Source organism: Bufo gargarizans, chromosome 3, assembly GCF_014858855.1.
Source record: "Bufo gargarizans isolate SCDJY-AF-19 chromosome 3, ASM1485885v1, whole genome shotgun sequence".
Taxonomy (NCBI): domain Eukaryota; kingdom Metazoa; phylum Chordata; class Amphibia; order Anura; family Bufonidae; genus Bufo; species Bufo gargarizans.
The window spans coordinates 281,401,495-281,426,846 of record NC_058082.1 but is presented as its reverse complement, the minus strand read 5'-3'; the positions used below and the strand labels follow the sequence as shown (position 1 = coordinate 281,426,846).

The 25,352-nt window shown below is 43.6% G+C and overlaps 1 protein-coding gene across 1 annotated transcript in view; it reads right to left on the bottom strand.

The window, feature by feature from the left end:
• Window positions 1-3,687: 3,687 nt before the first annotated feature.
• Window positions 3,688-25,352, bottom strand: part of SYAP1 (synapse associated protein 1) — a 34,131-nt gene continuing 12,466 nt past the window's right edge. Inside the window, exons 6-9 of the mRNA XM_044286026.1 lie at window positions 15,398-15,543; window positions 13,279-13,337; window positions 10,412-10,556; window positions 3,688-5,743 (exon numbers count right to left, since the gene is read on the bottom strand). Coding sequence (XP_044141961.1) covers window positions 5,616-5,743; window positions 10,412-10,556; window positions 13,279-13,337; window positions 15,398-15,543 — 478 coding nt within the window. The 3' untranslated portion in view covers window positions 3,688-5,615. The remainder of the gene's footprint in view (window positions 5,744-10,411; window positions 10,557-13,278; window positions 13,338-15,397; window positions 15,544-25,352) is intronic.

Sequence of the window (25,352 nt, the reverse complement as noted above, 5' to 3'; positions counted from 1 at the left end):
ACCATGCAGCTGTCTTACATGGAGGTAATGTGAAGGGAGGAACATTAAGATACAGGTTTGTGGTCTGTACGGATTGTTTAGGAAGCAAGTTGCACAAAGGTGCATCCCTCAAAAACAATTTATTTCTGTATACAGGTCCTTGTCAAAAAATTAGCATATTGTGATAAAGTTCATTATTTTCTGTAATGTACTGATAAACATTAGACTTTCATATATTTTAGTTTCATTACACACCAACTGAAGTAGTTCAAGCCTTTTATTGTTTTAATATTGATGATTTTGTCATACAGCTCATGAAAACCCAAATTTCCTATCTCAAAAAATTAGCATATTTCATCCGACCAATAAAAGAAAAGTGTTTTTAATACAAAAAAACTCAACCTTCAAATAATTATGTTCAGTTATGCACTCAATACTTGGTCGGGGATCCTTTTGCAGAAATGACTGCTTCAATGCGGCGTGGCATGGAGGCAATCAGCCTGTGGCACTGCTGAGGTGTTATGGAGGCCCAGGATGCTTCGATAGCGGCCTTAAGCTCATCCAGAGTGTTGGGTCTTGCGTCTCTCAACTTTCTCTTCCCAATATCCCACAGATTCTCTATGGGGTTCAGGTCAGGAGAGTTGGCAGGCCAATTGAGCACAGTAATACCATGGTCAGTAAACCATTTACCAGTGGTTTTGGCACTGTGAGCAGGTGCCAGGTCGTGCTGAAAAATGAAATCTTCATCTCCATAAAGCTTTTCAGCAGATGGAAGCATGAAGTGCTCCAAAATCTCCTGATAGCTAGCTGCATTGACCCTGCCCTTGATAAAACACAGTGGACCAACACCAGCAGCTGACATGGCACCCCAGACCATCACTGACTGTGGGTACTTGACACTGGACTTCAGGCATTTTGGCATTTCCCTCTCCCCAGTCTTCCTCCAGACTCTGGCACCTTGATTTCCGAATGACATGCAAAATTTGCTTTCATTCGAAAAAAGTACTTTGGACCACTGAGCAACAGTCCAGTGCTGCTTCTCTGTAGCCCAGGTCAGGCGCTTCTGCCACTGTTTCTGGTTCAAAAGTGGTTTGACCTGGGGAATGCGGCACCTGTAGCCCATTTCCTGCACACGCCGGCTCTGGATGTTTCTACTCCAGACTCAATCGGTCCTTCTCCACAATCTTCCTCAGGGTCCGGTCACCTCTTCTCGTTGTGCAGCGTTTTCTGCCACACTTTTTCCTTCCCACTGAGGTGCCTTGATACAGCACTCTGGGAACAGCCTATTCCTTCAGAAATTTCTTTCTGTGTCTTACCCTCTTGCTTGAGGGTGTCAATGATGGCCTTCTGGACAGCAGTCAGGTCGGCAGTCTTACCCATGATTGCGGTTTTGAGTACTGAACCAGGCTGGGAGTTTTTAAAAGCCTCAGGAATCTTTTGCAGGTGTTTAGAGTTAATTAGTTGATTCAGATGATTAGGTTAATAGCTCGTTTAGAGAACCTTTTCATGATATGCTAATTTTTTTAGATAGGAATTTGGGGTTTTCATGAGCTGTATGCCAAAATCATCAATATTAAAACAATAAAAGGCTTGAAATACTTCAGTTGGTGTGTAATGAATCTAAAATATATGAAAGTTTAATGTTTATCAGTACATTACAGAAAATAATGAACTTTATCACAATATGCTAATTTTTTTAGAAGGACCTGTATATGGGGTTAAAGATGATGAGGGCACTTATTTGTATAGCATCTGGGGTTTTGCATATGTTCTTCATATTCATTCATATGTCAGTTTTGGGATGGGTCATGCACAACATTTATAAACGCACATGTGACATTTTCTACACTAAAAAGCCGTCAGCAGGCCAGTACTAGAAGAGGAACGCGTTGTGTGACATTTCAACATAAGCGAATGTGAGTGGGACAGATTCAGTACAGCAAATTCACCAGAATTCTGGCTTAGGGTACTTTCACACTAGCGGCAGGACAGATCAGTTCACGGTGAGAGGCTGCCGGACTGAAAAGTCGGACATGCAGTATTTTTAGTCCGGCGGCCTTTCGCCGGGGGACCATCCATGTGGTCTGTGCTGACAGATGCAGACCCATTCAACTTGGACAGGTCCGCAATCCATCAGCACCGCAAAAAAAAATAGAGCATGTTCTGGAGGCACAGACTGAAATGCCACTAAAGTACACCATATCTTCCGGATTCTATCAAGTAATTCGGTCTGCATCTGTGATACGGTGCGCACACGGCCAGTGCCTGTATATTACGGGCCGCAATGTGGGCACGGCCGGCACATGTTCGTGTGCATGAACCCTTAGACAGTTTTTCCCACTGCACTCAAAAAAGGGACACAGCTGACCCAGAAAGGGGCGTGGTTAAGGATACACCAATTTGTGCCAAAATAGCACTACCTACCTAACCTATCACCTGCAAACCCACTGATTTATGAGGTTTGTCACTGCTGTGATGGCAGTCAGTACTTTTACAGCGCCCTCCATTTATTTCTATAGGAGTGCCGAAAATAGCAGAGTGGGGGTTCTTATCAGCGATTGATAGCTTTGTCTATGTAAAACCTTATTCACACATTAGTGTTTTGATCTGTGATTTTCATCAGTGATTGTGAGCCAAAACCAGGTGCGGCTGTAGACACAGAACCTGATTTTGGCTTAAAATCACTGACGTGTGAATGAGGCTTCAGTGTGTATACATAGATACTGTCAGTCACTGATAGTAGTACACATGGGAGATGTTATCAATGATTGATAGTATTATCTGTGTAAGTGTGTATACATAGATTGCTGTCAGTCACTGAGTTGTACACAGGATAGGTGTTATCAGTGATTGATTGATAACATTCTATGTGTAAGTGTGAATACATAGATAGCTGTCAGTCACTGATATTTGTACATGGGGAAGTGTTATCAGTGATTGATTGATAGCATTCTCTGCGTAAGTTTGTATACATAGATAGCTGTCAGTAACCAATAGTCGTACATGGGGGAGGTGGTATCAGTGACTAATAGCATTCTCTGTGTGTGTGTATACACAGTTGTCAGTCACTGTGTACGAGGATGGTCTTAAAGTGAATCTGTCACTAGTCTATTGGATTATAATCTGCAGTAATACATAAGTAGGACTGTAGATAAGGAGTCCAGATCAAATTTTTTTTTTCCTACTCCCCCCCCCCCTCCCCAACCTGTCCTGAAATAAATTATCAGGACTGCAGTGCATGTGCAAGAGTCCTCTCCATTATATTAGCACAGCACAGGAGTCTGCACTGTGTATTTCCGTGCAGCTTTGAGTGCTGGAAGTAGGAAAATAAATAGCAATCTAGACTCCTTATCTGCAGTACTACTGATACATTACTGCAGATAATAGTCCACAATCGTGGTGACTGATTCAAGTTCCGCAAGAGCAGAGATATATATGTATAACTTACAAGTGTTACTGAATCTTTTGACATAAAACTATATATCAATCTGCTCAGATCCTCCTGCTCTATATCGTGCTGCCTGCAAATTACACTGCATTTCGTGGTAACAGGTTCTCTTGAAACTAAAACAGACCTAGCAGCTGTCCTTGCAGACTACTTGCCTATTCAGTCAAGTATAATAGCACAGCACTAATAAGACACAGACATTTCCTAATTAATGGGTGGTGAATATTAGAGGAAGCACCTACAAAACATTTGGCATTGCATTAAATGTGTTGGTTGTTTTTAATAACCATTAAGTTCATTATACAATCTACGATTTAGTCAGTTTCAAGAGGAACTGGTCAATAAAATAAAGTTATATACAGAATACAAATATTAGCATGGTGCTACTGGTGCAAGGCACCAATTCCTATTACATCAATTCAAGGATGGATAAATAACATTTTGCAGAAACATGAAACTATAACATCTAAAATTATAAGGGGATCTTCTTCTCTCCAGCAACAGATATGTCCATGAGGTGTGTCTGGTATTGCAGCCCATTCAAACTCCAGCGAATGAAGATGAATTGCAAAATCTGCTCATGGTCGGATGGAGCACTATTTCTGGAGGACAGAGTAGATCCTCTTTTCTAAACCTGGAAACGTGTCACAATTTTTTCTCTGCCAATTAACAGCAGATTGTGAAATCTGTTTTTATTTGATTATAGATTTATTTTTACTCTATTTTCTATGCAATATTATAGAGGCAGCCTTTCTTGTTTGAGATATTAAGAGAATTTAGAAATATTTTTGACAGCAGCAACAGGTCCACAGATACAACAATGTTCAGTGTTCTCATTGACTTCCATGGTAGGGTTTTAGAGGCATGTCCTGTCATTGTGCAGGGAGGGAGGAGTAGACAACACCTATTGTAAGTGGTGGATCCTGTGTTATCTATACAGAGGTGTTATCTTTCATTGTAATCCTGCCTGTGATGAGAAGACTGCTGAAATCGTCGTCTCTAAAGAAGAGGAAGCATCTGCATATTATTAGGCTTAGAGGCCAGCACAAAAACTGCAAGGTTTTATTATTTTTTGGTCTAGATATTGACCTGGAAAAAAAATAAAAATAATAATGTTTCACATAAAAAGTTAAATTTGAAGAATGGGTAGTTTTTCTGATGACACATTCTCTTTGTGTTATGCTATAAAGGCATCAATAGCAAGATGGGGTCAATGAGAACTAAATTTAAGTAAAACAGAAAATCTAACATGAATAATTTTTTTATCAAACTTCCAAATTAATAATTTTCCCTAGCACTCTTTGGCAAGCACCAGCTCAAATATGTTCAGGCTACGACTGGCCAAAAATCCACATCTTCATAAGTTATTAGTAGTCAAGGGCTGGTGTCAGATAGGGATACACACCAGTAGTCCTTTCTGAAGTGTCTGCTGTAATTGCCAATATGGCCAAAGTACATATAACCTATTATTTGGCATCAGAGAATTATTGAAAGGTTTTAGAAAATAAAAAGAAAAATTTTTTCCTCAGATCAGATCCACATCAGAGATAAAAAAATAAATAATTAACTTACCTCTCCTGCTCCGCCGCCACTATGCAGATCCGGCGGTCTATCCTGCATTCAAGGCTGCATACAACATTAGGCCATAGTGTGCGTGTGTCCTAACCCTGTACACAGTAAGGCTAGTGCAGCGCCTGAAGGAATACCAGGGAGCGATTAGTACACTGACCGCTCTCCACACCTCCTGCTCACTAGTTTCGCTTTATAAGACACACTGCTATCTTATAAAGCGGTAAACACGGTATAGATTTCAGGGCTAACCTTTATTTAAAGTGAACTAAATTTTAGTTTAAAAAAAAAATATCTGTAAATTGAAAACCGGTATGCCCCAAGTTAAAATCATTGCTCAAGTCATTAAAGGATCACTTATAAAATAGTTTTAGATAATAAAACCATATCAGAAAAGGTCATAACGGAAGAGATTTCCCATAGGTCCATGTGAATTGCATTACTTTTCCAGCTGGCATATTGAAAAGTTCAACTGCAATCCTCAGAGTGTATCACAGAAACCCCACAAAAATCCCAAACATCATTTCACAGAGTCAGGAGTAGTTTGCATTATGCAGGAATGGCTAATGTTATATTTCAGCAAAGTAGCTTTCCAGGAAACCACAGAGAAAAGAAACAGTTAATTGTCTTGGAGAAGTTCCTCAATCTCCTTGTCCCAGTTCTCATCCTTCATTTTATCTGTGCTAGAGACTACTTCATATTCCTGAACCACTTGCTGCAATTCCTTTATCCAGTCTTCTGATTCCTCTGAAGGAAAAAAGCACAGAAATCACTTTAGGGCCTACTTCACACAGAGTTTATTAATTGTTTTTGATTTCTCATTAAAATAAAATAAAAAGCCATAAAAACACTGAACAGAAAACACACGAGTGCCTTGAAGAAAAAAAAAATCCACGAACCCAACAAAAACACTAAACAGTACACAATAACTTGTTACCGCAAAAAAAAAAAGCTGTTAAAAATGCTGCAATTTTACAGTATATATGTCTGCTAACATTTGAATATACGCTTAGGTATTATTAACATATATTGTCACACAGAGGACACACAGAATATTGTCATAGATGAAAAGCGGACAGTATTTTCAGACAGAAAACACAGAGGTGTCAATAAGGCCTTTTCTGTGACTTAACTTGGGGGTTGTGCAGGGGTCTGCCTCCCAGTACACCCGATGTTCAAAGAGGAGGCAGCACTGGTGCCAGTGCTGCTTCCTCTTCAAAATTGCCCCACACTACGTGTCATTTCACTTGCAGCGGAAGTTACATTGCGTCGCTGTCGCAAGCAAGACGACATACAGTATGAACTTGAAGAGAAAGCAGCACTCATATGAGCGGCGCCTCCTCTTCAGACAGCTGATCTGAGGGGGGCCAATCTGATATTGATGACCTATCTTGGGGATAGGTCACCAATATAAACCCCCCTGCACAACCCCTTTAAAAGGGGTTCTCTGGGAAAGATAATCATATAAAAATGAAAATACTGAAAAAACATATTATTATAAATAAACTCTTAAATTCCTTTAATTATTTATAATGGCTTAAGTCTCGGGGACAATCAGTGAAGGAGATAAAATGGCGGCTCTTGGATTTATGATCATAAAATCCGTCCTTCTCGTGACACTGCAGGACGGCTGGTGTGAGAAAGCAGAGCACAGAGCCCTATGTAAAGTCTGCTTGTGGGAAGCTGTATATTATGTGCAGATGACAGCTCCTCCGCTGTGTCCCTGTGATTCAGAAAGGAGTTTACCTCATCCCATACTGGTAGGCTGAGGCGTTTTCTAATGACGCTCCTCCCCCACAGCAGCGCGTTTAGTCCTCATTCCTACCCTTTAGCCTGCCAGTACAGGATGAGGCAAACACTTTTCTGAAGCACAGGGACACAGCGGAGAAGTCAACTCCGCTGTCATCTGCACATAATATACAGCTTCCCACAGCTGAGACTTTAAAAAGGGCTCTGTGCTCTGCTTTCTCACACCGGCCGCACTGCAGTGTCACGAGAAGGACAGATCTTATGATCATAAATCCAAGAGCCGCCATTTTATCTCCTCCACCGATTGTCCCCTAGACTAAACAAGCCATTATAAATAATTAAAGGCATTTAAAGGGCTTCTGTCAGCCCACTAAACCCTTTTTTTTTTTTTCATTAATATTAATCCCTACACTGCAAGCTCCCTGTACATATGCTAAATATTCATTTTCGTTCAGTAGATATTGTTAAAAATCAAGTTTTATAATATGTAAATTACCTTGCTACCAGCAAGTAGGGCGGCTACTTGCTGGTAGCAGCCGCATCCTCCTCTCATCATGACGCCCCCTCCGCCATTTGATTGACAGGGCCAGGGAACGGGTTCGTTCTCTGCTGGCCCTGTTCGAATTCAAAATATCGCGCCTGCGCCGTACCTTTCTTTAATCGGTGCAGGCGCACTGAGAGGCGGCCTCTCTCCCGGCCGCTCCATCCTCAATGCGCCTGGTGTAGATGTTACGTCATCGGCGCAGGCGCATTGAGGATGAAGCGGCCGACAGAGCGGCCGCCTCTCAGTGCGCCTGCGCCGATGACGTCACATCCACACCCGGCGCAGGCGCATTGAGGATGGAGCGGCCGGGAGAGAGGCCACCTCTCAGTGCGCCTGCACCGATTAAAGAAAGGTACGGCGCAGGCGCGATATTTTGAATTAGAACAGGGCCAGCAGAGAACGAACCCGTTCCCTGGCCCTGTCAATCAAATGGCGGAGGGGGCGTCATGATGAGAGGAGGATGCGGCTGCTACCAGCAAGTAGCCGCCCTACTTGCTGGTAGCAAGGTAATTTACATATTATAAAACTAGATTTTTAACAATATCTACTGAACGAAAATTAATATTTAGCATATGTACAGGGAGCTTGCAGTGTAGGGATTAATATTAACGGAAAAAAAAAAAAAAAGGGTTTAGTGGGCTGACAGAAGCCCTTTAAGAGTCTATTTATAATAACATGTTTTTTCAGTATTTTAATTTTTATCTTCCCCGGAGAACCCCTTTAAATGTAAGCTCACAAAAAGATTATTACCTGCTATACAAATATTGAAAAACTGTACATGGCTTTAACTGGGAGCAAATTGTCTTTGATACTTGGTTAAGGCCTTATGAACATAGCTATAACTGAATTTCTGTCTGCAAAAAAACGGATCCTTGAAAAATTTCCATGATCATTAAAATGTAAAAAATTCACATAGTCCTCTAGAACAGCATTTCCCAACCAGTGTGCCTCCAGCTGTTGCAAAACTACAACTCCCAGCATGCCCGCATAGCCAAAGGCTGTCCAGGCATGCTGGGAGTTGTAGTTTTGCAACAGCTGGAGGCACACTGGTTGGGAAACACTGCTCTAGAAGATCATCTCCACGCTGGAGACAATGACCTAAACAAGAGCCAGATAGGCCTACAGATACAGAGAATTCTTTCCACTGCACATAGAGTGGATAATCAAGCTGTTCAGCAAAACACCACTCATAAGTTCTACACAGAAAGGCGGGTCCACCTGCATTACATGCAAGGAGAGTCTTAAAAGGGTACTTCGGTTATATAAAGGAAACCCTTATCCACAGGATAGGTGATAAATATGGATTGGTGGGGGTCCTATCTATCACTGGGACTGCCACTGATCATGAGAACTGAGGCCCATTATGCCCTAAAGCTCCCCAAAAATAAATGGAGCGGCCAGCTGGGCATGCGCGCGGCCACTCCATTAATTTCTATGAGAGTTCCAGAGAAAGCCATGTCTGACCGCTTTTTTCATTTTAGGGGCTCCAAAGGGTACCGGGCTCCCGCTCTCATGATCGGTGAGGGTCCCAGCAGTAGGATACCAATCGACCTAATAGATATAACTTTATATAAACAGAATACCTCTAACTGTTCAGATGTGCAGGCTTTCAGAGAACCTCTGTCAATATAACCCACTAGGGTATTGCGAGTTTATACTGGGGGATATCTGGCTTGGAAACCCCTTGTATGAGAAAGCGTAAAAAGCTACAAAGAGTACTGAGTGTACATAGTGGACTAGGTATCTACATACAAGTCTTAAAATCATTTATTGGAGTATCCAATTAACAAAGGTGAGACCATGTGCACTGCAAATGGAACTCACCAGCAGATAGACTTGGTTTACTGTCTTAAAGGATACCTAACCTTTCAACAAACTTCGCATTACATCAATAGTACAGTATGTGTACATGAGGAATAACACTACTATACAACTTGTATCTGGCTTTTTTTTAGCAGATTTCCCCAGTGCATGCTGAATGTCCAGTTTGCTGTCCTCACAGATATCATGTGTGTGTACACTAGCTGCCATCCACTGCACACAGAAAATAGAGGAGAATCTGCCACCTAACTTTCTCTTACTCACTCAGAAGCAGCCCCAGGATAATAGTGGACATTACAGAGAAGTACTAAACTATATGGTTGTGAATAAAGTTCCTATTCAGTTGTGCAGTTTGTCTGTGTGTCTCACTCAGCTCCTGCTCACTCCCCTTTCCACAGACTTAAATTGACAAGTGTAAAATGATCCTTCTGTGGGGCTGATCAGTCCTGGATGGGTTTAAAATATTTTTCAAAGTGAAAAGAAATTAGCATGGGGGGTGGGGATAGAGGTAAACCGCTATTAATATGAGAACTAGACATTTCTCACTGATAAGGCATATTACAAAGTTTCTTGCGGTCACTGGTGAACAGTTAGTGACCTTTTAATTTCTAGACACACTGAGAAACCAATCAATCCGTGAATAGCTAGCTAGTCACTACCAGCATATAAATTTTTTTTGTGGCACAATGCAGCAAGACACCATGAAACTGTCACTGTATGCTTAATTAATCGAAAACTTTACAACCAGTTGTCTATTGATTGCGGCAGTAGTGGGGGTGCTGGAAGATGTGTGGGATTAGGTAGTGAGTATACAATTTTTTCATTATTTTAACAAATTTAGGGGCTTTGCCCAGCTTTTGAAATAAGTCGAACAACCCCTTTAAAAGAGATTTTTTTTAATCAATAAAAGGATACTTTGAAAATGATGGTCTATTCTCAGGATAGGTCTTCAATATCAGATCAGCGAGGGTCCAACAACAGGAAACCCTATCGATCAAACTATACAGTGGACAGAACCAGAAGTATTGTCTACTGAGCAGTGACCATGCTGGGGTACTGCAGCTCAGCTCCCATTCAAATGAAAGGAGCCGAACTGCAGCACACCCAAAACCACAACGTTGACGAAAGCCTTCCATCCACTGTATAGTTTCTGGCTCCAGATGATTGACTGCATTTCCGCAGTCTGATATTGATGAGTATCCTAAGGATAGGCCAGCATTATCTAAATCCTGGAAAACCTCCAACATGTATTGCAAACCCTATATAAGCCATGTTTCTTATAAGAATACTAATTGGTTTACCTTCTGCAGTGTCGAGTTCATCTTTTTTGTCCAGAACAAATTGTTCCATTTCTTTTCTCAGGTCTTCCTGATTTATGTTACAAGAGTCAAAAGCTTCACTTACAAATTCTGAAACTTCAGGACTGGTAGAAATCTCCTCTTCTTCCTGCGTGTTAATGACATTACATTATATTCAACAGGAATTTCCCACCATGCACATTTATAGCCTACCCATAGGATATGTAAACAAAGAAGGAAATAAATAAAATAAAAATTTCGTCCTGTTGCACACTAGCAGAGACCCGGCAGGCTGTTTCCTCCCGGATCAATGCGCACTCCAGAACTGTTGGAGGTTTGTAAGGCTCCGACCGGCCCCATTCACTATAATGGGAACCAGTGGAGACTCGGCCAGAAGAAAACTGCTGCGTGCATAATCAGTGTTTGCACAACTGCTATGATCCCCACCAATCACTAAAATGGTCTCTGAGAGCCCTCAGCCACACTTTGGAAACACCCTTTTAGTGATAGTGCCAGTCACAGTATGTGACATTTATGGCACATGTTACTCATAATTTAGAGACCATCCTTAAAGACGACCTTATCTGGACATGGAGAGCGGCCCCCAGGGATCTCACTGCACTTACTATTCTTGGGCGCCGCTCTGTTCGCCCACTGTGGCCCCGTTACCTCCTTCCGCGCTGCATGGTTATTGCTACGCAGCGCAGAGCTCACAGCCAAGGAGAAAAAAAAAACTCCCAGACTAAGCTCTGCGCTGCAATTGGACAGAAGGAACGCCCAGGGTGAAACAGGGCAGACTCCTCCCTGGTGAACACCCCTCCATCATTTTGTACGCCTGGTTTAGGCAAAGAATATGGTCTAAATTTAGGCCATCAAGGAAGCTGGCTTAGGCTACTTTCACACTGGCGTTTTGGCTTTCCGTTTGTGAGATTCGTTCAGGGCTCTCAGAAGCGGTCCAAAATTGATCAGTTTTGCCCTAATGCATTCTGAATGTAAAAGGATCCGCTCAGAATCCATCAGTTTGCCTCCGTTCAGTCACCATTCCGCTCTGGAGGCGGACACCACGTTTTGCTGTCCGCCTGACGAAGCGGAGCCAAACGGATCCGTTTTCTCTGGCACAATAGAAAACGGATCCGTCCTCCATTGACTTTCAATTGTGTTCAAGACGGATCTGTCATAGCTATAAAAGACATAATACAACCAGATCCGTTCATGACGGATGCATGCAGTTGTATTATGGTAACAGAAGAGTCTTTGCAGATCCATGACGGATCCACAAGAAAAACGCTAGTGTGAAAGTAGCCTTACATTTAGACCGGCGGTGGATGTGCCGAAGTTATGTAGAGGCCGGCGCCTCTACATAAGTTTGACGGATCCACCGCCAGCACAAGGGGTTAAGACTGGTGTCTGAAATGACCCCCATACTGAAGATCTCAAGATACATTTGGCATGTCATCATTTATCCACAAATGAACAAACTATACACATTCACAGTGTATTCTGAAGCCAACTGTGGTATGCAGAACCATACAGGTGTGTATATTCCATATACAGTGCTGTGAAAAAATATTGGCCCCCCACCCTCTTTCTTATATTTTTGATAATTTGTCACATTTAAATGTTTCAGATCATTCAACTGATTTCAATAAAGATTAAGACCGTTCGAGTAAGCTAATAATGATTACAAAACCTATATCACTCACAATTAAATTACCCCCTCCACACTGCTTTTTAATCTCTGAAATATTGTGGTTCATAAAGTCCTAGGCAAACATATTAAATCACCTAAGCTGCGCTATACCATGTATCCTTCTATGCCCCTCACTTAGCTTCTTCACGACCCTATGGCCAAGGACAGCTTTGGCTTGGTTCATGTTTTGGGTCATCCGCTTAGCAGATATGTTTAAAGGGCACCTGTAACTATGAAAATGCATTGTAATCTGCAGGCATAATGTTAGAGCAGGAGAAGCCCTTCTGTTGGCACATGTTAAATGGATCTGCTAAGACAGTGATGGCGAACCTATGGCACGGGTGCCAGAGGCGGCACTCAGAGCCCTCTCTGTGGGCACTTGCACCCTGGAAAAGTCTATGGTGTACCAATATGCCTTAGGCCTCCTGCACACGAACCCCGTGGCCGTGCTGCGGGCCGCAATGCAAGAACACTGACCATGGGGCAGCCGCAGTGGATCACGGACCCATTCACTTTAATGGGTCCACGATCTGCAAAAAGATAGGACATGTTCTATCTTTTTTCGGAACGGAAGTACGGGATGAAACCCCATGGAACCTCTCCGTAGGGTTCCGTTCTGTGCTTCCGTTCCGCACCATTCCGCATCTCCGGATTTGGCGGACCCATTAAAGTGAAAGCGTCCGCATCCGTGATGCGGAATGCACGTGGAGCGGTGCCCATGTATTGCGGATCCGCAAATGCGGTCCTCAATATGGCAACGGAACACCTACAGTCATGTGCAGGAGGCCTTAGACTTTTCCTGCCATTCATCAGCGCAGGCGTACTATGAACACCACAGGCAGCGCACTGAGTGTAAACAGGCTTTTATAGCGAAAAGTACATGGAAGATATACTATACTGGACTGTAGTATTCAGGGGAAATTCCCATGTTGGCACTTTGTGATAAATATGTGGGTTTTGGGGTGCAGTTTGGGCACTCGGTCTCTAAAAGGTTTGCCATCACTGTGCTAAGAACATGATGTGAACCTGACATTTTTTGGGATGTTTTGGAGAGAAGGACTAAAAGAAAGGGCTGAGCATGATAAGATACCACTCTACTGTTACAATATACAACACTACATACAATGGAAGATACCATGCAGCAAACAAATTACATCAGTGAAAAAAGGGTGATCATTACCTCCTGAGTTTTATGTGGAGACTTGATAGCTACTGGTGGAGTCTTTGGTCTTACAGTTTCTAGAACAGTTTGAAGACAGAAAAGTCATTAGAAACCCATGTGTGATGTCTAGTGACATACCTCAGCCATAAGCCGCTCTGAACACCTTAAAGGGGTTCTCTGGGAATAATGAATACCTACAGCCTGTCTCTGTAAACAGAAGATTCATACTTGCACGCTCTCTGCCACTGTGGTCCTCTGCCTTGTCCATGTTCCAGTCCCTGGCTTGATTTCTTAAAATCAGTATTCCTAGCAAACCCCTTTAAACCACTCACATCACTTAGATGTTTGCTCAGTCTATAAACTCTGACTTATAAGTAATTCCGCTAGCAGAAAGTACAGCGAGTACAAGTAGGTGATCATTTAACAGAGAACTCCTGAACAACATGAAATCTCCACAAAGCTGAACAACTTTTCAAAACTTTGAGCTAATTGTAGTAGATATTCTGTTGGCTCTTTATTGGGTCCTTTATGCAGTTTATATTCAATAGTTTTTCACGTAACTTAAAAAAGTACACATATATACTACTCACAAAAAGTAAGGGATATTTGGCTTGTGGGTGAAATTTCAGGATGAACCTAAAGTGCACTCTAACCTTTACAGGTGAACTTAATGTGACCGTCTCTAAACTTTTGATTGCACATATCCGACTGTTCAGTGTTTCAGTACTTTTTGCACAACTTGTTTTCTAACAAGGAGCTTAACTGCAAAATTCACAACAGGTGTTTGATCCATGATCACCCAATAAATTCCCTGGTTCAATTAGAATTTATACTTAAAAACAGTCCTCCTCATCATGCTGTTCACATATTGACATAATGAGACCAAGATGACGCCTAACAATTCATCAGCAGTACCTCACCATTGCAAGGCTTTAAGCAGGATGTTCTCAGACAGAAGTGGCCACTGAGCTTAGAGTGTCACAAAGTGTCATCAGCAGGTTGCAACAGAGATACAGAGACACTGGAAAAGTCACAGAAAGGCATAGAAGTATACCTTCTTTGTCCAAATCCCACACTGATGAAAGCTTCATTGTGAACAATGCCCTTCGAAACCAGATGATAAATGCCACACAACTCCAGGCACATTTAAGGAAGGTGAGGGGCGCCCAAGTGTGACATCAGACCATTCAAAACCATTTACAATCAGCTTGGTCTGTGTGCCGTACAACCTGCAAGGGTCCCTGACCACACCACCAGGCACAGGCGTCATCGTCTTGGAGCATCTATGCTGTATTAGTGGTGGTATACCCACCACTGTTGTTGGCTTTTGTTTCAATAAATTATTTGGAGATGAGGTTCTACTTAAATGCCCTAGTTTCATGATATAATACTACTGTAGCGTGAACACGCAGGAAAAAGGTACAGAACCCCTTTAAGGCTCCTTTCACACTAGCGTTCGCTGGTCCGCTCGTGAGCTCCGTTTGAAGGAGCTCACGAGCGGACCCGAACGCAGCCGTCCAGCCCTGATGCAGTCTGAATGGAGCGGATCCGCTCAGACTGCATCAGTCTGGCGGCGTTCAGCCTCCGCTCCGCTCGCCTCCGCACGGACAGGCGGACAGCTGAACGCTGCTTGCAGCGTTCGGGTGTCCGCCTGGCCGTGCGGAGGCGTGCGGATCCGTGCGGATCCGTCCAGACTTACAATGTAAGTCAATGGGGACGGATCCGTTTGAAGATGCCACAATGTGGCTCAATCTTCAAGCGGATCCGTCCCCCATTGACTTTACATTGAAAGTCTGGACGGATCCGTACGAGGCTATTTTCACACTTAGCTGTTATATGCTAAAAATAATGCAGACGGATCCGTTCTGAACGGAGCCTCCGTCTGCATTATTATGAGCGGATCCGTTCAGAACGGATCCGCCCGAACGCTAGTGTGAAAGTAGCCTAACAACCACTTGACCATAAACTGTAACACTGACTGGTAAGCTGCTCCTCCGTATTAACTATGCTAACAACCAGCTGAGCTTGACACTCTTCAACAGTCAAGAAACCAAAATCTAGTAGTGTTGCCAACTCTCATGGAATCATATACATTTTTCTTTATTATTCATGTCCCAGAAGAGAATATTTTCATTACCTTCTAAGTCAGCATCACTTTGCTTGCCGTTTGTCTTATCAGACTTTCCAGTAGCCTGCTGGGCAGCCAGTGCAGTCAGCTGTGCAGACTGCTTTATCAGAGACACCCGATAGAAATAATTCCTCCAAAATACCTCTTCTTTTACACTAAAAAGGAAACAAGCAAAAACATTCATATGTGCTCAAAAAAAGAAAAATATCCCAGCATTAGGAATAAGGCAAAAACTAGGAGACCCTTATCACACACATTGGTACGTGTTTACATTGTCGTGAAGTGGTTTTGTTAATGCGTTTTTTTTTTCAAGGGTTTATTTAACCCCTTAAGGACACAGCCCTATTTCACCTTAAGGACCAGGCCATTTTTTGCAAATCTGACCAGTGTCACTTTAAGTGCTGATAACTTTAAAACGCTTTTACTTATACAGGCCATTCTGAGATTGTTTTTTCGTCACATATTGTACTTCATGACACTGGTAAAATGAAGTCAAAAAAATTATATTTTTTGCACCAAAAAATATCAAATTTAACAAAAATTTGGAAAAATTTGCAAATTTCAAAGTTCCAGTTTCTCTACTTCTGTAATACATAGTAATACCCCCAAAAATTTGGATGACTTTACATTCCCCATATGTCTACTTCATGTTTGAATTATTTTGGGAATGATATTTTATTTTTTGGGGATGTTATAAGGCTTAGAAGTTTAGAAGCAAATCTTGAAATTTTTCAGAAATTTACAAAAACTCAATTTTTAGGGACCAGTTCAGGTCTCAAGTCACTTTGCGAGGCTTACATAATAGAAACCACCCAAAAATGACCCCATCTAAGAAACTACACCCCTCAAGGTATTCAAAACTGATTTTGAATACGTTGTTAACCCTTTAGGTGTTGCACAAGAGTTATTGGCAAATGGGGAGGAAATTTGAGAATTTTATTTTTTTGTCTAATTTTTCATTTTAACCCATTTTTTCCACTAACAAAGCAAGGGTTAACAGCCAAACAAGACGGTATCTTTATTGCCCTGACTCTGCCGTTTACAGAAACACCCAATATGTGGCCGTAAACTACTGTACGGCCACACAGCGGGGTGTAGAGTGAAAGGAGCGCCGTTTGGTTTTTGGAAGGCTGATTTTTATGGACTGGTTTATTTACACCATGTCCCATTTGAAGCCCCCTGATGCACCCCTAGAGGAGAAACTCCCTAAAAGTGACCCCATCTAAGAAACTACACCCCTCAAGGTATTCAAAACTGATTTTACATACATCGTTAACCCTTTAGGTGTTGCACAAGAGTTATTGGCAAATGGCGATGAAATTTGAGAATTTCATTTTTTTGCCTAATTTTCCATTTTAACCCATTTTTTCCACTAACAAAGCAAGGGTTAACAGCCAAACAAGACTGTATCTTTATTGCCCTGACTCTGCTGTTTACAGAAACACCCCATATGTGGCCGTAAACTACTGTACGGCCACACAGCGGGGCGTAGAGGGAAAGGTGCGCCGTTTGTTTTTTGGAAGGCTGATTTTTATGGACCGGTTTTTTGACACCAAGTCCCATTTGAAGCCCCCTGATGCACCCCCAGATTATAAACTCCATAAAAGTGACCCCATCTAAGAAACTACACCCCTCAAGGTATTCAAAACGGATTTTTACAAACTTTGTTAACCCTTTAGGTGTTGCACAAGATTTAATGGAATATAGAGATACAATTTAAAAATTTCACTTTTTTGGCAGATTTTCCATTTAAATTTTTTTTTTCCAGTTACAAAGCAAGGGTTAACAGCCAAACAAAACTCATTATTTATGGCCCTGATTCTGTAGTTTACAGAAACACCCCATATGTGGTCGTAAACCGCTGTACGGGCACACGGCAGGGCGCAGAAGGAAAGGAATGCCATACGGTTTTTGGAAGGCAGGTTTTGCTGGACTGTTTTTTTTTACACCATGTCCCATTTGAAGCCCCCCTGATGCACCCCTAGAGTAGAAACTCCAAAAAAGTGACCCCATTTTAGAAACTACGGGATAGGGTGGCAGTTTTGTTGGTACTAGTTTAGGGTACATATGATTTTTGGTTGCTCTATATTACACTTTTTGTGCGGCAAGGTAACAAGAAATAGCTTTTTTGGCAGCGTTTTTTATTTTTTTTATTTACAACATTCATCTGACAGGTTAGATCATGTGGTAATTTTATAGAGCAGGTTGTCACGGACGCGGCGATACCTAATATGTATACAATTTTTTTTATTTATGTACGTTTTACACAATGATTTCATTTTTAAAACAAAAAAAATGTTTTAGTGTCTCCATAGTCTAAGAGCCATTGTTTTTTCAGTTTTTGGGTGATTATCTTAAGTAGGGTCTCATTTTTTGCGGGATGAGATGACGGTTTGATTGGCACTATTTTGGGGTGCATATGACTTTTTGATCGCTTGCTATTACACTTTTTGTGACGTAAGATGACAAAAAATGGCTTTTTTTACACCGTTTTTATTTTTATTTTTTTACGGTGGTCACCTGAGGGGTTAGGTCATGTGATATTTTTATAGAGCCGGTCGATACGGACGCGGCGATACCTAATATGTATACTTTTTTTTTATTTATGTAAGTTTTACACAATGATTTCATTTTTGAAACAAAAAAAATGATGTTTTAGTGTTTCCATAGTCTAAGAGCCATAGTTTTTTCAGTTTTTGGGCGATTATCTTAAGTAGGGTCTCATTTTTTTCGGGATGAGATGACGGTTTGATTGTTACAATTTTGGCGTACATGCGACTTTTTTGATCACTTTTATTACCATTTTTTGGGAAGTAAGGTGGACAAAATTTCAATTTCATCATAGTTTTTTATTTTTTATTTTTATGGCGTTCACCGTTCGGGTAAAGTAACATGACCGTTTTATAGATCAGGTCGTTACGGACGCGGCGATACCAAACATGTGTAGGGAATTTTATTTTTTTAATTTTTAATCAGTGATAAATGTGTTTTTTGATTTTTACCTTTTTTTCACTTTTTTTTTGACCCAGACCCACTTGGTTCTTGAAGATCCCGTGGGTCTGATGTCTGTATAATACAGTACTGTACTCTATATAGGGCTCTGTACTGTATTTTACTTACACTGAACAGATCTATGCTTTCAGCACAGATCTGTTCAGCACCATGGACAGCAGGACGCCTGAGCAGGCGTCCTGTTGCCATGGGAACCTTCCCCGTCTGCTCAGTTATGGTCAGAACTGCGCAGACGGGGAAGGGTAAGGACGGGGCTCTGGGGGGCTGTCTGGGGGCTCTCTCCCTCTCCATCGGGGGGCTGCAAATGCACTGCAGCCCCCCGATCGGAGAGGGAGGGAGCTCCCTCTTACTGTTAACTTTTTCCATACAGCGGTCCGTACGGACCGCTGTATGGAAAGGGTTAAACGGCTGACATCGCATCACCGATGTCAGCCGTTTATACCAGGGTGCCAGCAATGTGCTGGCACCCTGGTATACCCACTGTACACCAACGATTACACAATAGGAGGCGGGCGGGGGATCGCGATCCCGCCTGCCGCACCGCCCGCCTCCCGCACCGCCCCCAACACCCCCCCTGCACCTCCCACCGGGCTAAAATCATTCAGAGGTGCAGGGGGGGGTGATAAATATATATTTTCGCCACACTAAAGTTTCTGATCGCCGCAGTCAGGGACCGCAGCGATCAGAAACTGCAGAAAGCGCAACAAACCGCAGGTCTGAATTGACCTGCGGTTTGTTGCGATCGCGGACATGGGGGGGTCACGGGACCCCCCCGCGCATTTAGCCGAGGTGCCTGCTCAATGATTTGAGCAGGCACCTTGTTCCGATCACAGCCGGCCGCACGGCAGTGATCGGAACAACACATGACGTACCGGTACGTCATGTGTCCTTAAGGACTCGGGAAACATGCCGTACCGATACGTCATGTGTCCTTAAGGGGTTAAAATTCATAAAGCGCTCCAATCAATAAAAATGAATGTAAACACCCCCCCCCCCCTCCAATGCTGTTCTAACACCGGTCTAATGTGGAGCACAGCACCTGGCTGCAGAGCCATTTGCCATATTCCAGCACGTCTACACTGCAGTTTGAAAACAGGCAGCTGCAGAAGGACTGGAACAGCGCTGCAGAGAAGATCACTGGAGAAAGTGGCAGATACAACATCAGCATAAGATTTTTAAAGGGAGTCTGTCAGCTATTTTGCGCATATTAATCTGCTCTCATTGCACTGTAGGTGATATAAACAGTTCACAAATCGTACCTTTGTTTCCCTTGTGTGGATCTGATGTTCATAAAAAGAGATATGTACTCTTACCAGTAATTGTTTTTTCCAATAGCCTAACAACGGCACTTACAGGAGGGGATGTCCCTGCCCCCAGGACAGGAAACAACATAGAAGCGGAAGATTTAAAGGGCCTCCTCCCGCTTACCTATTCAGTCAATAAGAGAGGACACGGAAATGATGCAAGAAAGAATATGTATTAACAACAAAAGATAATTACATCATTATAGCAAACAACAAAAGGGAAATATAACAGGGTGAGAAATCCCAGTGCCGTTGTGGAGGCTATTGGAAAAACCAATTACCGGTAAGAGTAATTATCTCTTTTCCCTGGCGCCTCCACAACGGCACTCACAGGAGGATTGACAGAGTAAATATGCCTAGGGAGGGACTGCAGCTGAAAGTACTCTGTGACCAAAGGACAAGTCCTGGTTTCTATAAACGTTTAATCTGTAATGGTTAAAGAAAGTCATATGTGGCCACCCTACAAATCTGATCCAACAAGATCGATGCGGCTTCAGCCCATGAGGAGATACTGCTCTGGTGTAATGAGCCCTAATACCCTCGAGAGGTTGAAGATCCTGCTGTAAATAGGCAGATCGGATCATGCTTTTTATCCATCTTGCTATAGTTGGCTTACTGGCCGCACGACCTTTGTTGGGGCCTTGGAACTGGAGGAACAACTGGTCAGAATGTCTGAAGGATGTACGGTAGTGTTGTTGAGGTAGCAAAGTACGCTTCTCCTCACATCCAAGTTATGATACCTTTCCTCCTTCTCAGAGGATGGTGAAGGGCAGAAGGAAGGCAGCAAGGCTGGAATCTAGAAACAACCTAGGGGAGGAAGGCTGGACAGTGTCTCAGGATTATACGATTGTCCAGAATGACTAAATATGGAGATGTGCAGGAAAAGGCCTGAATTTCCCTGATTCTTCTAGCGGTTGTTATTGCAGTAAGAAACACTGTATTGAGCCTGAGTAGTTTCAGAGGGATTTCGTCAATTGGTTCAAATGGAGGATACATCAAAACCGAAAAAACTAGGTGGAGGTCCCAGGGTGCAACAGTAGGACTAGATATGTAGACATTTTTCATAGCACCTTTCAGAAAGCGCTTGACTAATGGGGATTCTGACAATTTAATGTCCAAGAATGCACTTAAGGCCGAAACCTGTACCTTGAGAGTTGCCGGTCTAAGGCCTTTATCAAGTCCTTCCTGAAGAAACTGCTAAATTTGAGGAATCCCCGGGAAAATTATGTTACCTGAGAAGGACAGAAAGGCATTCCAGGTCCTCAGGTAGATCTTCGACATAATGGGCTTCTGACTGAGCAGGAGAGTGGTAATCGCCGCATCTGAGAGACCTTTTTTTTTTTTTAGGGCCCAGCGTTCAGTCTCCAGACCGTCAGGCTTAGTTGATTGACACTCTGATGACGCACTGGCCCCTGGTGTAGGAGATCCGGCGTCAATGGTAGAGTCCAAAAGGTTCCTGGGGAAAGTCTGAGCAGTAGGGGGAACCATGACCTTCTTGGCCAGTAGGGAATTATGAAAATTACCTTGGCCCCCTCCTCCACCTTCATCAGAGCTTTGGGGATCAAACTGAAAGGAAGGGGGGGGGGGGGGGGGAGGCATAAAGAAGACATCTGGGCCACGGCCAGGACAGAACATCTACCCACAGTGGTTGATCCCCCTTGGAGAGGGAGCAAAATGGTCTGGTCCGTTTTGTTGACCCTTGTGGCAAACAGGTCTAATTCCGGAGTCCCCCACCTGAGGCATAATTGACTAAATACATGAGGATTCAGGGACCATTCCCCTTCTCTTAAGGTTTGGCGACTGAGGAAGTCGGCCAACGTATTGTCCTCCCCTCTGACATGTATAGCTGTTAGTGATGTAAGGTTTTTCTCTGCCCAGCAGAAGATCTTTGTGGCTACTGCTACTGCCGATAGGGAGCGACTCCTGGTCGTCCCCTCCCCCCCCCCCGTTTGTCCGAAAATACTTTTATACTTTTTGGCGATGAGGGAGTGTGAAGGGAGACAACAACGTTGTAAATGGCCGAGAGTTCTTTTAGATTGGAGGAGGCATGCTCCATATCTGTTCCCCGGATGCCTTGGACCACTTTTCCGTCTGAATGACCCCCCCAGCCAGTACTGGGGGGATCCGTAGTCACAATCATCTGTTCCCCTTGCCGCCAGAAAACCCCTGTCTGAAGGTGCTTCCGAATTCTCCACCACATTAAGGATTTTTTTTACTGACCTTGGAATGATCACCTGTTTTTCCAGGGCAGAAGCTGTGCCGTGCCAGGAAGATAGAAGGAACGCCTGTAGAGTTCTTGTGTGGTGAAACACTTCTGGACTTCTGCCAGGTGGGACTGGAGGACTTCCACAGATGGTGAAGCTAACAGGAAATCATCGAGATATGGTACGATCTGAATCCCTCTTAGGTGGAGGGTCTTGGTGACTTCTGCTATTATTTTGGAGAATACCCTTGGGGCTGAAGAGAGCCCGAATGGGAGGGCTGCAAACTGGAAATGAAAAAGCAGATTTTTTAGGAAGACAGCAATTCTGAGGAACCTTTGATGGTTGATGGAAATTGGAACGTGATAATAATAGATAACAGACAGGCCTGTTTTTCTTTCTGAGGCAGCTTCTTGTTGACCAAGAAGCGGTCTGGAGGAAAGGAACGAAACTCCAACCTCAGGCATTGTTTTAAAAGGTGTCTACCACCCACAGAGAGGCTCCTAAATCTTCCTAGATGGAAGCGAAATGCCTTAGTCTGCCCCCCACTTGGCATCTGGCGTCATTGCTTTAAACTTGAGGAGTTCTCGGGGTTAAAAAGAAATCCTCTACCCTTTAGAGGGCTGCCATCTCTTTGACCCTTCCTTCTTCTTAGGGTTCATTTTGGATCTTTTTTGATTTTGAAAGGAACGCCTGTGATAAAAGTAGCGATTTTCCATTGGAAAACCCTTTTTCTTATCCGCAGCCTTATACAAGATGTCGTCAAGGGTGGAGCCAAATAATCTGTCACCTTCACATGGGATACAACATAAACGTTTTTTTGAGCTCACATCTCCTGACCATGTTCGGAGCCAGATTGCCGTCATGTTGGCATTAGACAGTGCGGCCGATCTGGCGAAGAGTCTGACCAGGTCCGCCGAGGCATCAGCCGGGAAATTGGACGCTTTCTTCAGAGTTGGCAAGGAAGCAAGGATTTCTTCTCGCGGCATACCTGCTGCCAGATGGTCTTCCAGTTGGTTTAGCCAAACTGAAAGCGTTCTTGCTGTGCATGTAGATGCTATACCAGGCCATAACATTGCCGTGTTCGTTTCCCACGATTTTTTGAACAGGCTTTCACACTTTTTATCCATGGGGTCCCTAAGGAGACCGGTATCCTCAAAGGGCAGAGAGGTTCTCTTTGAGATTCGGGTCACCGGCGCATCCACTTTAGGAGTTTTATCCCATAAGCCTGAGTCGGACTCTGAGAAGGGGTATTTACGTTTAAAGGAGTTGGTGATGGCTGATCTTTTCTCAGGATCCTTCCATTCTCTTGAAATAAGCGCTTTAATATTGTTGTGAATGGGAAAGGTTCTCTTCTTTCTTTTTCCTAACTCCTGGAAGATTTGATCCTGTATAGAATGTGGCTCCTTCACCTCCTCAATATTCATAGTTTCTCTAATAGTCTTTAAGAGCCCATCCGTCTCCTCTGGCGGAAACAGAGGTTTCCCTGAGCCATCAACATCTTTATCAGAGGAGGAGGAGGAGGAGGAGGAGGAGTTAGATTCGGAGAACAGTTCCCCTTCGTCTAAGTCAAAAGCCGTATCTGAGGCCAGGGATCTTTGCGAGGTAGATGGCCTTGGAGATAGAGCCATTCTTGAGTCCACGGCAGCACTAACTTCCTCTTTTATCATGGATCGCAGTGTTTTTTTAGACTTAGAGGAGAGGGTTTTTCTGCATATGACAATTTTCTTGCGCGTTAGGTCTCCACCAGTCGGTTTTGGGATAGAGGTCTCTCTGGCCTAAAGAATCAAAAAGGGGGATTGCACTTAATAGGTCCAGCTAAAAACCTTTAAGGAGGCCAAGACCCATCACCGGTGGTGGATAAGAAACATTACAAGCACCCTGTGAGCAGAGACCATAAGAAGAAAAAAAGATGCAGGTAGCAACCATATCTCTCCTCTGGGAGGCGGCTTACTGGCCTGAGGGCTGAGGCAGAGGGATCCACAGGCTTTTTGGCGGTGTCCATGTCTCCCGGGGCCAGCATGCTGTCAGCGCAGAGCGAGGAGGGCGTCTGTTGATTCCTCCATTGGAATTTGAACGCTGCGCCGCCAGAAGCTCCGCCCACCCGCAAGATTCTCTTGCCCAAGGAGAATCTCGCCTGATGACGTCACGTGCCGGATCCCGCGATAGTTCCTGCTCAGAGAACTGCCGCACGCGCCCGGGGAAGCCTGCAAGCAGGGCTTACTCCCAGGAACGGGAAAGGGAGACCATGCGTCCCCAGGGGACCCGTTCCCTGCTCCAGCCCTCCCACATTAACGTGGGGTAGGACCCCCAAGAAGGAGGCAAGGCTGGGCGACATAGCAAGAGTTTTCCCGGCACTCCAGGAGAGGCCTCCACGCATATCCCGAGGACAGGAAACAACGACTGAATAGGTAAGGGGGAGGAGGCCCTTTAAATCGTCTGTTTCCACACCTACACACATCACCGACAGGTCCAGGCATGTACAGTACCTTACACACTGTGGACAGCTGCATCAATGAATGGACTATGAATGCAGCGTTTACTGGTGCTGATGTAGATGTCGGCAGTGGGTAATGTATTGCGCATGCCTGGGCCCGAGCACAAGCGTGGGATTATAGGGAGGTGAGACAGTGATGTAAGGAGGACACAATAATCTGCCTTATAACAAGACGGTGAGTAGCTAACAGCGACTAGTTCAGGAGGGAATGGGCACTGACAGAAATTGAAAATACTCCTGGGCACTTGCAAGCTCATTAGCATAAACAAAACAAAAATGTACGATATGTGAACTGTTTATATCACACACAGTGCAATGAGGACTGTTCAATATGTGTAAAGTAGCTGACAGAGACCCTTTAATAATCTCTGACAAGTTGTGCCATTTTTAAAAGTTATCTGCTATCAATAGGACAGTGGATAACCATCTCGGGGTCCGATTTCTGGGACAATCCACAGCGGCTCTATACCCCATCTGAATAAAGCAGGTCGAGCATGTGTACGTCCACTCCATTCATTCTCTACAGAACTGCAAGATATATCCAAGCGCTATACTCGGGTTAGTTCCATACCGCACCATTAGGATGGAGAAAAGGGACCACCATTTTTGGGATTGGTGGGGGATCCCAGTGGTCAGTGGTCCACCAATTAAATAGTTATCCCTCCTTTTCAAATCTAAAGAGGACCAACTGCCTCTGCGTGCCCAAGGGAATGAGGTGAGAATGCAAAAAATAAAAATACGAAACATTACCACTGGGGGCCACTATAGGGGACATTATTAATACAGAGGCCACTATGGGGGATAATATGGGCCACCATGGGGAAGATTACTATTGCCGAGGGTCACTATGGAAAACATTATTACTGCTGAGGCCACTATGGGGGAAATTATTTAAAAAAGGTGGAAATTATGGGGGGCGTCAGGTGTACTGAGGGCACTGCATGGATTGG